The sequence below is a fragment of the Pseudorasbora parva genome, chromosome 10, assembly GCF_024679245.1.
Source record: "Pseudorasbora parva isolate DD20220531a chromosome 10, ASM2467924v1, whole genome shotgun sequence".
NCBI classification, from domain to species: domain Eukaryota; kingdom Metazoa; phylum Chordata; class Actinopteri; order Cypriniformes; family Gobionidae; genus Pseudorasbora; species Pseudorasbora parva.
The window spans coordinates 26,059,087-26,073,557 of record NC_090181.1 but is presented as its reverse complement, the minus strand read 5'-3'; the positions used below and the strand labels follow the sequence as shown (position 1 = coordinate 26,073,557).

General features: G+C 38.0%; 1 protein-coding gene across 2 annotated transcripts in view; it reads left to right on the top strand.

Annotated features, from left to right (window-relative positions):
- rgs7a (regulator of G protein signaling 7a) overlaps positions 1 to 14,471 on the top strand; it is a 94,548-nt gene that overhangs the window by 53,258 nt on the left and 26,819 nt on the right. For both annotated transcript variants that reach the window (XM_067455687.1, XM_067455688.1), the window contains exons 3-7: positions 3,963 to 4,059; positions 8,726 to 8,776; positions 10,911 to 11,017; positions 11,347 to 11,398; positions 13,933 to 13,997. In XM_067455687.1, the coding sequence (XP_067311788.1) occupies positions 3,963 to 4,059; positions 8,726 to 8,776; positions 10,911 to 11,017; positions 11,347 to 11,398; positions 13,933 to 13,997 (372 nt within the window). The remainder of the gene's footprint in view (positions 1 to 3,962; positions 4,060 to 8,725; positions 8,777 to 10,910; positions 11,018 to 11,346; positions 11,399 to 13,932; positions 13,998 to 14,471) is intronic.

Here is a 14,471-nt window from a genome sequence, read left to right as displayed (position 1 = left end):
GTCAATTAGATATTTTTAATATAATACATTTTTTTGTCTTTTGAAAGTCTAGGCAATCAAACATTTCTTCTGAAGAGATCACTTTATATGATAAAGCTTTTAAGCCTTTTCTCATATATAAACATTGATCAATTACTATTAAAATTATCTCACAAATATTTGTTAACTCAATGTATTTTTTACAACGGGGTAATTGTGTTGCAATAGTTTACACACAGCACAAGTAAGCTTGATTTTGAATGTTAAATTGAATAAACAAAGATACATATTACAAAAAATAGCACAAATAAATACAATAGAATAAAAGATATAAATGAAATAGACTGCTTTATTTTTTCAGGTAGGTCTAACATTCAGGTAAGAAACTGAATAAAAAAACGCAAAGTGGCTATATACATTTAAAATAACATTGGATAATGTTTTTTGCAAAAAATTAAATAGTTTCATATAAAACCATTAAAGTTACACACGTTGATCAGTCAAGAGCAGTGTGATCGTTTGTCTTTTTGTAGTTTGACTTTGAATAACAAATGACTGCTGTCCCTTTAAGAACTGCCGCACTCATGGATCCTGAACACTGTTCCTGTTACTCATTCTTCATTTCTTCCTGAATTGTTTTAGACTGTGTTTACATACTCTTCAAAATGTGCACTGAGAATTTGTTTGAGTGTATTTGACCAATAATAGGCTGGAAAAAGAAGCAAATATTTGCACTTGTATGTCAGGGGCGGCTGTATTACGTTAGGCTATGTGTGTGTGTGTGTGCGCGCTTCAGATGTGAGCTTGAAATCTGCGGGGATTCGTAGAATTATGTGCAATCCCGCGCAAAATTCAGACCGATCACACACACTAACACTAACACGCTGTCGTAAGGAAAAGTCCAGCAGAACGCGCGTCCGTCGTGTTCAGAGGTTAACCGGGCTGAGTGAGAATATGCGGCTGCGCGTCAGCTCGCTGTCGGTCAGAGAGGAGAGGAGGGCGCAGCTGGGATCGATACTGTAGGCTGAGCAGGCTATCGTATCTTTTCAGATATTTCAGTATCGATATTTTTGACAACACTAGTTGCACTGTGCCGATCCAGGCTTTTAAAGGTGAAATAAATCCACACTTCAGAGCCGCTTACCGGGCTTCCATGACTAAAGAACAAGCGGGCGCGCAAGCACCGGAAATCAGGTGGCCATGGAAACCAAAACTTGCGCGCTTGGAACCGAAGATCGGAACCGAAAATAAATTTTCTAAACGATTCCACTGGAATCGTTATTTTTTAAACGGTTCCAAGTTAGAACCGGTTCTCGATGCCCAACCCTAAAACCGAGCTATTCCTGTGCAGTTTGGATTAGACCTAAAATAAATGTTGAATGTCTTCATATAGGAGATGAAGAGACAGCTCTAAAGGCAACTTCTTTGGTATGCAAAGACTGTTGATATATCCAAAATGTGTCGGTATTGAGGGCAGAACACAGTCTGCCATAAGTCAGTGATAAAGCTTTGTCATTTAGTCAATGAATAATTGAGTTGGCCATAATTTCCAAGTGTGTGAATTGGGTTATAATGGATATTACAGGCACTGTGGTGGTGATCTGTTTAAATCCAAAACAAAAAATAACACATTTATTAAAACCATTTAATTTAGATTTATTTTAGGCAGTATTTTATTCTCTGGCTTTAGTAGTGTTTAATGTCTGTTTACTTCACTGTTTGATATCTCTCTTCTGGGCAACTGATCTTGTTGGCTTTTATCAGTCTGTTCTGTGATTGGCTGCAGCCACAGATGTGTGGTGGCCACAGATGTGGGATCCCTGGAGATATACCGCCAAAGGACATTTTGTTTTTAGAGAAGTGTCTGTTTGAATGTTCCAGGTATTCTGCTTATTATATCGGGACTGTCAATTAATCATGCACACTGATCCATATGTATGTTGCATAATCAGAGATTTTCTTATGGCTAGAGCAAATCAAGCATAAAGTACCACCTTCATGTTTGAATTCAGAATCATCGCAGCCCACCTGCTGCAACAGTCAATGCACCTCACCTATTAACTATAAAAAAATACACTTTGTAATAGTCTATTTAATGCTATACAGTATATACACTTATGTTCAAAAGTTTGGAGTAGGTACGTTTTTATTTATGTATTTTTTCCTTTATTTATTTGTTTCCTTTTTGATGAATAAAAAGTTAAGAAAAGCATTTATCTCAAATATAAATCTTTTTAACATTATAAATGTCTTTAATTTCTCTTTAAAAGTATTCAATTGTTAAAAAAAAAACTAAATCTTACTGACCTCAAACACTCAAGTTTTGCAGTAGAATCAACTTGGATGTTTAAGTTATTTCAACTTAAATTGTGTTAAACTGACTTTAAAAAGGAGTTATATCTTGTATAACTAATAAAAAAAAGTTTAACATTCTTTAACTTATTTTGATGAGTTAAAACAATGTAAAAACATATGTTGTTATTTTACTGGTTGCTGGTATGCCTGCCACCTCCACACAGTATTTTAAAACGAGCAAACAAGCTCAAGCCTGTGATTTTTAAATTTACCCATGAATCTCAGTGTCAATTTAACAGGAATTCTTAACCACAGATTGGCTGCAGTACTACAACTGCTGCCACTGAGGCTTTTGGGACTTTATATCATCACACATCATTGCACCATACAGCTGAGCTGTGCTCATCTCTCTCTCTCTTTCTCCATATTTCTCTCTAAAATGGTTCTATTACAGTCGTCAATGTGAGTGGAATGCTCCGTTCCCTCATTACCTTAAATTAGCACTTCAGTGTTTGCCCACCAGCCTGGTCTGCATTGTCGACAAAGTGTATGTTTGATTCTCCCTCCCTCAGCGAGTGCGTGTGCTCTGTAGGTGGCTAGAACTGCCATCAAAAGCATTTCATCTCTGGATATTAAAAAAAGAAGCTATTTATGGAGTCATGATAATGGTTTTCAAGGGAATTTAACTATATTTTCTGTTAGGATTCTCTCCAAAGCCATCACAACCTGAAGAAACAGTGCAGTGCCCACTGATGTAATTCTGCATGTTTACTGGGCCTCCCCTCGAGGCAACTGCAACAACTCACTTTCGTACTCTTCCTGTCTGTCTCTCTCCCTCTCTCTCTCTCTTAGGCTATCTAAACACTCACAGGTACAAGCTCATATAACTTAACAACACGTTTTGTATATACATGCGCACACGTGCACACACATACACACACACCACCATATGTCACGGTGCATGTTGTTGACCTTATTTTGATATAGTCTTACGCTGGAGTGATCTCACTGGCAGCTGTAGAGCATTTGGTCACATGTCCAGAGTGCGAGTTCCCCGGCGACACGCTTTGAGCTGCCCCCCTTGTTAATTCAAAGCTTCTCTGAGAATAGTCCAAATGTCAGTGGATCAATGAGCGGGTGGCGTGATCGGTCTCGCTCTGCCCCAGGTTTCTCTTCATCTAATAAATAGGGTTGTTATATCCAATGACTTAATTTACCAAAGGCTGAGTTGATCCTTCAGATGAGCGTCCCATGGGCTCTTTTTGAAGTTCTCTGTGGCCTTATTAATATTGGCTGTATTATTCACAGTGTTTGAGCCCTGATTGGCTCTCCTGAGTGTTGAGATCTAGCAAAGATCTATTATAGTACATTACATTACAGTGGGGTCCAAAAGTTTGAGACCCCTTTGATATTAGTTTGTTTATTTTTAAAAAAGTCAATAACGTAAATATAAGAATTGAGAAGAATTTTAAAAGATTGATTTTTGCTTGTGTACTTCATAAGATGCTTTCATTAAATAATTGTTTTAAGGATTTTTTTTGTGTCAATATTCAAAATCAGTGTCAATATTCACTTCATGGAATATTGACACTGATTTGTAATCTTGTTTTTATCCCATGTTGCAGCTGCATTAAATACACATATGCTTTATTGATTTGTGTGTCCATCTCTTTCTCTCTCTTGCTTAGATGGAGGATGTGATTGCCAGGATGCAGGATGAAAAAAACGGCATACCTATCCGTACAGTGAAGAGTTTCTTATCCAAGATTCCCAGTGTCTTCTCTGGTAATTACCCTTACATCTGTTTTATATACACTGCTGTTCCAAGTTGGCGCTGAGAAAGCAGTATTCAGCAGGAGCCAGTGCCCCACAGCAAGCCTGAAGACCAACACAATGAAAACTGCCAGAACTCTGTTGTGCAGCACCAGTTCCAGAGCCCTGATCTCTGCTGATAGCCTGATCTCTATCAAAGGTCTCTGGCCTGCATTGCTCTGGTGGGGAAGTGCTCTACATTGCTCTCCTTTAACATCTGTGTGAAGAAAGAAAGGAAATAGTCCCGTCCAGTTTATTGGGCTGGATAATAATTCCACTATTTACATATCAGAGACTGAAAAAGGAGTGCAGATGTTACACTCCCATATGCCATAATCCATTTTAGAAGGGCAGGATTAGGAAGGAGAACGCGTGAGAGAAATTCTCAGAAGGATGTTCTTTGGTTCCTCTGACTGCGGTCCCCCCGAGGATTTATTAAAAGGCCAGCTTCAAGCTCTAACACCCCAGTCTCTGCCTCTCTATGCTTCAAAAGTCTCTCACGGTTTCTGCTGTCTATAGGGACATGCCTCTCACTGCCGATTGGCTGCGCAATAGGGGCTCTGTGCATATTTTGGGAATACTAGATTTGATAGGTCAGTAAGGGCTTCTCGGAAATATATTAATCAGAAGAAACTGTGCACAGTCTATTAATTAAGCAGCGACCAGGTTGAAAATGAAACGCTGAACACAAAACAAATGTAAAATGAAATGAATCGCTCGAAATCTGATCATTTTGAAGATCCCTATTTATCATTCTATGTGAAATAGCCATTAATAGTTAATGATGAAGTTTGTTTTTATGTGCCACTAATATCACCCAAAAGGCTTCCTGAACAAACAAATATAGTCTCTCCCCCCCCCCCCCCCCCACTCATGCAATTAGTTGAGACGACTAATATCCCCAAAGAATTATGTCAACCTACCAGTGGTGTTCTTAAAGTTGTCTCTGAATATTAAAAAGAGCTTAGATCAGGCCCATAAAAAGCTTGAGCCTACCCGAGCCTGTGCACGTTGTGTCCGAGCCCAGCCTGGCCCAACATACAGGTCCTTCTCAAAAAATTAGCATATGTGATAAAAGTTCATTATTTTCCATAATGTAATGATAAAAATTAAACTTTCATATATTTTAGATTCATTGCACACTAACTGAAATATTTCAGGTCTTTTATTGTTTTAATACTGATGATTTTGGCATACAGCTCATGAAAACCCAAAATTCCCCAAAAAATTAGCATATTTCATCCGACCAATAAAAGAAAAGTGTTTTTAATACAAAAAAGTCAACCTTCAAATAGTTATGTTTAGTTATGCACTCAATACTTGGTCGGGAATCCTTTTGCAGAAATGACTGCTTCAATGCGGTGTGGCATGGAGGCGATCAGCCTGTGGCACTGCTGAGGTGTTATGGAGGCCCAGGATGCTCCGATAGCGGCCTTAAGCTCATCCAGAGTGTTGGGTCTTGCGTCTCTCAACTTTCTCTTCACAATATCCCACAGATTCTCTTTGGGGTTCAGGTCAGGAGAGTTGGCAGGACAAATGAGCACAGTAATACCGTAGTCAGTAAACCATTTACCAGTGGTTTTGGCACTGTGAGCAGGTGACAGGTCGTGCTGAAAAACTAAATCTTCATCTCTATAAAGCTTTTTAGCAGATGGAAGAATGAAGTGCTCTAAAATCTCCTGATAGCTAGCTGCATTGACCCTGCCCTTGATAAAAGACAGTGGACCAACACCAGCAGCTGACATGGCACCCCAGACCAGCACTGACTGTGGGTACTTGACACTGGACTTCAGGTATTTTGGCATTTACTTCTCTCCAGTCTTCCTCCAGACTCTGGCACCTTGATTTACGAATGACATGCAAAATTTGCTTTCATCCGAAAAAAGTACTTTGGACCAGTGCTGCTTCTCTGTAGCCCAAAGTGGCTTGACCTGGGGAATGCGGCACCTGTAGCCCATTTCCTGCACACGCCTGTGCACGGTGGCCCTGGATGTTTCTACTCCAGACTCAGTCCACTGCTTCCGCAGGTCCCTCAAAGTCTTGAATTGGTCCTTCTCCACAATCTTCCTCAGGGTCCGGTCACCTCTTCTCGTTGTGCAGCATTTTTTGCCACACTTTTTCCTTCCCACAGACTTCCCACTGAGGTGCCTTGATACAGCACTCTGGGAACAGCCTATTCGTTCAGAAATTTCTTTCTGTGTCTTACCCTCTCGCTTGAGGGTGTCAATGATGGCCTTCTGGACAGCAGTCAGGTCGGCAGTCTTACCCATGATTGCGGTTTTGAGTAATGAACCAGGCTGGGAGTTTTTAAAAGCCTCAGGAATCTTTTGCAGGTGTTTAGAGTTAATTAGTTGATTCAGATGATTAGGTTAATAGCTCGTTTAGAGAACCTTTTCATATGCTAATTTTTTGTGATAGGAATTTGGGGTTTTCATAGCCTGACAAGCCAGACCCACATCAAGATGTTTGGTCTGGAAATTCACCATAGACAGGGCTCAATCCGAGGGGCGGGATAAACGGTTGTCTTTCAAACTCCCTCTACACGCGATAGGATAGCGCTACCACCAACCAGAGCAACGAAGGTGAAACAGAGCTTGTTGATAGATTAAACATTCACCGTATCCGGTCGGCTAAACTCCGAACACATCTTCCCTTTTTAAGAATGACTTCAGTGCCATTCTTTGTTCTTTTCTCAGAGAAAAGCTTAACTCCAAGTCTTCCAGAATCGCATTCAAAGCTGATTCGAAAGACCGCTGCCGCTCGCCAGTTTCTGTGTTCACTAGAAGCACGCAAACGCAACTCGGCCGTCATCATTATGGCCCCGTCCGCCGACTCTATACACGATGTGATTGGCCCGTCCAGAGTGAGGGGAATACAGCTCAGAAGGGTATTGAGAGTTCCTAGACGACACTTGCGGGCAGATTCAATTTGCTGCCGCTAGGGTGCGTCTAGATTTCTAGGCTAGAATAAAAGACCTGACAATAAAAGACCTGAAATATTTCAGTTAGTGTGCAATGAATCTAAAATATATGAACGTTTAATTTTTATCATTACATTATGGAAAATAATGAACTTTTATCACATATGCTAATTTTTTGAGAAGGACCTGTATAAGCTCGAGCCCGATTTAAACTTGACCATTTTTTTAATATGTGGGCTGTTATAAATGAACTTCTCAACTACAATTCTGAGTTGTTTAAGTTACAGAAATTTAGAATTATTTTAAAGGTGTCATGAACTGGCTTTAAAAATGTTTTTGATACTGTTGTCTGAGGTCAACTAATGATGTTCGTGTGGTTTTTATATTCAAAAACATGGACCATTTGCCGAGCCTGGTGTCTATAAAAGCTTTTTTTTGACTAACAAGGAAGTTTTCAGCTCTGAAACTTAGGATATTATTATATTACCATGAACTTTTATGTATCAAAAGCTCAAGGAAAAGTTGATTTCTCAATTCATCACCCCTTTAATGAATAATGCAACAAGGATAAAGCATGTAAACTGTTGTTTGTGTATTCAGAATGTAATGTATCCGAATTGTGTAACTTTGTAGCCTAACTTGTACAACTTTGAACACATTTGCTACTTAGGCCTACTTTGCTAAAAATGTATGTAATATTTCTGATTATGGCATAGCTTTTTCCCACCCAATTAGGCTAATAAAGTAATGATTAACAAAACACAAATGCTTGATCAAGGACCCGGCCCGGAGCTAGTGGCAGGAAATAATGGCCCATCCTGGCCCACGGTCAAGTTCCGGCTCGAGCTCGGGTAGAGAATGTAAACCCTAATATTAATCTAGGATTGTATAAAGTGTTTTAATATTGAAATCATTAGATTACAAGATAGTGCTGCGACAGAGTTTTTTTTGCTCTGAGAGTTTTACAACAATTCTAAGACTTTAGTCAGCAATTGTAAAGAGATGCGTACCATACTATTGGCAATTATTTATTTTAGGTGGATATACAGGAAGTTTTTGACTTCTTTGTTGCTTTAAAGGTCAGACAGAAATAGAACAAATGAGGGTTGTGGGCGCAGAGGTAAAGATTTTGATATTCTGCTAATCCACAAAATATTCTGACTGAGATCTTCTTTGGAGCATCCAGAACCACTTTGCTTACCTTTAACAGAATTTATGCAGTTCTGCCTCTTTATGCAGAGAGAGAGAGAGAGAGAGAGAGAGAGAGAGAGAGAGAGAGAGAGAGAGAGAGAGAGAGAGAGAGAGAGAGAGAGAGAGAGAGAGAGAGAGAGACAAGAATTATTCTGAGAAAATTTAAAGGGAAAATTGGAGAGAGGCCTGCAATTACAGAAAATGGTGGATGAAGAGTAGGCAAAGATGCAATGGAGATAAAAATAAAAGAATAAAATATGAGGTTTAGCTAGAAACTGAATGGACGAAGACAATACAGCTGTTGATACAAAGACTCTAGTTTTATCATTATTTTCTTTGGTGTAGTTTAGCTTATTTTTCCACTGATTATGGGTTTATGGCAGGTAAATAGAGAATTTCACCAGACATGAAACAATATTCTGCTGAATTTTAATAGATACAATTTAGATAGACAGACAGACAGAGAGACAGACAGACAGACCGACTGACTGACATTTTACATAATAATCTTCACTTCTTCTTTTCCAGGTTCAGATATTGTCCAGTGGATGCTGAAAAATCTATGTATCGAGGATCAAGGTGATGCAGCCTTTTCTTTAATTACATCACTGAAAGAATAACAAGTCAGCTTCCTTTATTTTGATTTATTCCTATGCACTCATTTCTAAAAGTCAAAATCATATCTTCTCCTCACAGGATAATATATTCAGGATTTGCATATTCATAATTATACTATAAGTTGGCAAACTGCTAATGTCAGCATCTCCATTTTACTCCTTTAATTGAAGAAATGGGGATCACTTTACTTAAATCTCCTTCAAGCTACTTTGAAACTGTAGCTTGTCAAGCAATATGCTAGACATTTAGCCAATTTGTTAAATAATTGAAAATATATATTTCAAATTTTCACTATATATATATTACAGTGCATCCGGAAAGTATTCACAGTGCTACACTTTTTTCACCTTTTGTTATGCTACAGCCTTATTCCAAAATGAATTAAACTGAATAATTTCCACAAAATTCTACAAACAATACCCCACAATGAAAAGTTTGTTTGAAATCTTTGCAAATATTTTTTTTTTAATTTGTTTAAAAAAAAAAAAAAAAAAATCATGCAGGGAGTCTTACAAGAAGATGTTCCATGAAGATATTCTGTAAATGCCCTAGCGTAAAAATATATAAAAATATTATTATTAGTAATATGTGTTGCTAGGGACTTAATTTGGACAAATTTAAAGGTAATTTTCTCAGTATTCAGATTTTTTTGTACCCTTAAATTTCAGATTTCCAAATGGTTGTATCTTGGCCAAATATTTATTTTTAGTTGATTCAAAAAATGTACCCTTATGACTGGTTTTGTGGTCAAAGGTCACATATGATGTATATTACCATGTGATGATGAACTAAAGGTCTTTCTCCACTGATGTTCTAAGTTGTTTCTAAGGATTCTGATTTTGAGAAGGCAGACTGTGAATGCTTTGTGCAATATTAGCAACACATTATTAGCTGTTTGATAATCATATTTTAATAATACTATTTTAAGCCATGAAGATTTTTCACAGAAAAAAAATAATAATTTTGTGATGAAAGATGAGTTTGACTACAGGAGGACTTTAACCCGTGTATTGTATTGTGGATTCCTAAAAAAAACGTACTGGCCGATTTCATTTAGTGCTTTTTGAGTCGTAATTTTGGACTCTGGGTTGAGGTACTGTAATGGTGGAGTTGTTTTTAGTGAGGAAGGAAAGAAATAGAGATTTTTCTTTACACTGCAATGAGATTTGATTTGTTTCTTAGTATGGTGTATATCCCTCTACTTTAGATTCTCTCTGACAGATATGGCAGGTTTGTGAGAGTAAGTGTGTGATATGGGGGCTCTTCTCAGTCAGGAAAAGAGCAACCAGATAAGTGCACTGAATCTCTCAGTATACTCAATAGACTGTGCCAGGAACAACGGGGAAATAAAAGTAGAACTTTTAAAACTTTTAAAAAGTAAAAAAAACTCAGCTATTCTCTCTCTCTCTCTCTCTCTCTCTCTCTCTCTCTCTCTCTCTCTCTCTCTCTCTCTCTCTCTCTCTCTCTCTCTCTCTCTCTCTCTCTCTCTCTCTCTCTCTCTCTCTCTCTCTCTCTTGAGTTCTTTGCTACATTGCTGATTAGTGAAATTTACCTCATGAACATGCCTGTTGGGGAAAACTCATCAAAACAACAACAGCTGCAAAAAGCATACTGCACCCTTGAAAGCAAAAGGATATTAATTTGTAGTCAGCACACACACACACACACACACACACACACACACACACACACACACACACACACACACACACACACACACACACACACACACACATACTCTAGCATGCACACTCACCGTAAACATTGTATTGTAAAAGTTTAATAGATAATGAATTATTTATTGATTCTTAACTCCCTCTGGTACGGGTTTTGCAGAGGAATGTGTGGTGCTGGTTAGGTATGTTGCAGTAGAATGTTATTTCCATGCTTCATCTTGTAGACTGAGGCCCCTGGGTCCAGTCATGGGCTTGTTATCTTAGAGTATACTTTAAATTTCCAAACTCTGCTTCACTTCGCACCATTTGTTCTTTTTAGTTTCAGTGCAGAATAAATACTAACAATTATCTTGGCATAAATGCTCGGGTTGCCCTTTCAAATTTTGAACCCATAATAACAGTATTAATTGTTTCTCTAGTGGAAGCTCTTCATCTGGGCACACTGATGGCGGCTCATGGCTACTTCTTCCCCATCTCTGACCATGTGCTCACTCTTAAAGATGATGGCACATTCTACAGATTCCAGGTCAGTCGTATTGTTGATTAAGGACGCACATTTAAATATTGCACCCATGTGAAATATATTGCATGTTATTAAAGTTAATGATATAGTAGACAAATAACATGTGCTGTAGTTGTAAGCTCATACTGATCGCTCCATCAAATAATTACACATTAAGTTGTTGTTCATTAGAATTAATCAGTACTTTCTAATGGAAATATACAATAATCTCTGTAATCAATGTGAAATGTAACTACATTTTCTTCACAAACAACTGCAATTGTCTTCGAAAGTGCGGCAGTTTTCACATTAAACTGTATTATGAGATCAAATTGTGCTCTTTCATCTGTTAGACTCCGTATTTCTGGCCCTCAAACTGCTGGGAGCCCGAGAACACTGACTACGGTGAGTTTTTTTTGTGTGCAGAATCTGTTATCTGTATCTTACTGAGACCAGTCTATATGAACATGTATTTAATAAAATCATCCAGATGGCTGGAGATCTGCTGGATCATGGTGTGTTAGGAGTGTGTATGCTTTAATAAGACTAGCCTATATAAACATAACCTAGTCAAATCTTTCTAGTCGGAGTGTGTGTGTGTGTGTGTGCGTGTGTGTGCGTGTGTGTGCGTGTGTGTGTGTGTGTGTGTGTGTGTGTGTGCGCGCACGTGTGTTTGAAGTCAACACATAAACCCTAATCCAGGTTTAATCTATGTTTCCAGGGGAGCTGTACTTTTACTATGCTTACTGTGTTAAACTTGATCTCTTTTTAAGTTGTTTGCATACTGTATAGGTATTTGTATGTACAATGTTTTGTAGCACACAGTGTACAAAAATATTCCAAACACCTAAAACTTAAAATGACCTTTAATTTAAAGTGGCGTCACATTGCCAACTCCCCATTCACAACAATAAGCTAATAATGTGTTATCATGAGTGATATGGTGGATTTCTGCTGGAAATTGAAGCATGTCTTTGCATCATGTCACGTCTGTATACACAAAGAAAGAGTACGGCTAGTGGTAGTAACAAACATTAGGAGCATGTTCTTCAGCATATCATTTATAATATTTTCTCACAGCAGCTGGAGAAATTAAACGTATCAGTTTGATAGCGGATTGTAATCCAGAAAAGCCCTAATTACAATCATCATTGACAACTGGAGATTCACCAGTAGTCAAAAGTAAAAGATTAGACTGTGCAGAAATTAAAATCTACAGGTAACGCTAATACACACTAAATACACTTAGTCATGCAATGCTGATGTTAACATTAACAATTTGAGAACAATAATAATAATTTGCACCGTTTGATGTTATATGAGCTAAGCAGTCGTGAGATTTAATCGCCTTTGGTAGCGTGATTTATTATAATGTTTTGTTACCAAAAGAGACGTGGTACTTATTTGTTCAGATGACATTTTCCAGTGAAAATTCTTATCTAGCTTATACTCGAAGACGTATAATCTGTGATTCTGAAGTACCGTATCCACACACCGGTGCGGTGAATGAATGACAGCAACATGTACTCTTCAAAACATTACATTCATCTCCGCTCACATACAGATGACAACTCTGCAAATAACTACAATTACAGGTTTCTAACAGAGATTGTGACACAGAGGCAAAAAATACGGACTGTAGCTTTAACTTGATGCTTAAAGGGTTACTTCAGTGATTAGCATATGGCTTTGTATCAGTAGAAACCCTGAAGTATATTCAAATGATTGAGCAGGCATTCATTTAAACGGACATATGCTGACTGAGCAATGTAAGTGTTTTAACTTCTCAAATTAATTTCTATAAAAGTTAAGCTTCCAAAGGCATTAACTGAAAACGTGCCAGACTGAACACGCATTGTGAATGTATGCCGCCCACGAGTGTGGTCGCGATTACCTCAGCTCTCATCACGAGAGCTCATTCAGCTCATTTATGACGTTAAACGCTGACAATGGACTGCATTTATATAGCATTTAACAGACCCATATGGCCATCCAAAGCACTTTACACTTTGCCTCACATTTACACATTCACTCTCCCATTCATACACCGACGGCGGTGTCAGCCATGTAAGGCACCATCCAGCTCGTCGGGGGCAGCTCGGTTTAGGTGTATTGCTCATGGACACTTCGACACTTGGTCTGGTGGAACCGGGTATCGAACCACCAACCTTTCGGTTTGTAGACAACCTACATGAACCACTGAGCCATTGCCGCCCCTTAAGCTCATTAAATATGCAAATGTTATCCAATCCTAGCTGTGGGGGCATTTACTTCCAAGTCTCCAGTGTGGCACGCCCCTTAAAAATCGAGCGTTCGGGAGAAAGCCTCAAAACTGTAGAAAATAGCCTATTACTTATGATGTTTTTGAATGTAAAAACCATACAAACGTCATAAGTTGACCTCAGACAACAGTAGAAAAATGTAAAAAGCCAGTTCCTTTAATTTATTTTTATAAAACCTTATTGACACCAAACTTCTTTGTATACTGTATGTGTATGCTGCTTGCATAATGTTAATTTTGTCACAATACACAAATACTTTTGAATGATTGTCAATATAGAGAAAGATGCTTTGTGTAGTTATGACATCTACCAGCAAGAAATAATAGAGCTAATAAATCTACAGTGAATATTCAATGTTTATGAATATTTTTAGGTTTAAAGAAAGTGCATGGCATTTTTCAACATTATTATGCTTTATGAAGAAATACATATACAATTGAGAACACCCTGTATTATGCTCGTGTGAATGAGTGTGCCAGTTGTGCTTGTTATGAATTCAGCAATCAGAACAAAGTAACGCTCAGGTGCAATTTGGTACAAGCTGGTGTGAAATATGTTAAATGTTTACTAAATGTTTTAGTACAACTCGTTTGAAAGCCCAGAGGGCTGCAGAGGTTTGAGCACGTTTTTCACACACCTCTCGCTGTCTCTCTGCAGCTGTGTACTTGTGTAAACGAACAATGCAGAACAAAGCACGTCTGGAACTTGCTGATTACGAAGCTGTAAGTAATCTCTTTTTTTTCCTTCCTTCTCTCTCTCTCTCTTTTTCTCTCTTAATTGTAACAATGCACATATCATGCTTTGTACATCGAACATTATTAGATAGAAGATATTAAGAAGATAATAAGGTAATGACAATCTTTAAAAAGAAAATCGGTCTGATCCAAGCTGGGCTTTAAATGTCAAGCTTTGTTTCAATAATCCATGTACTGTAAGCTATCCGGTAGGCCTGTGCAGATAGAGCCCTCTCCACCAACGTCTTTCTCATATTGAACTGAGAACTGTAAACATGTAATCATTGTGCCTCCTCTTCCTTTTTCTAAGGGGTCCTATTATGCTTCTTATTTTTTTATTTTTTTTTTACATTTTCAACTTTCTTTAGTGTGTAATGTTGCTGTTTGACCATGAAAAAAGATATAAAATTACAAAGCACGAAGTTATTCAATATATCAGTATAAAGCACTTTTTCTAAACTC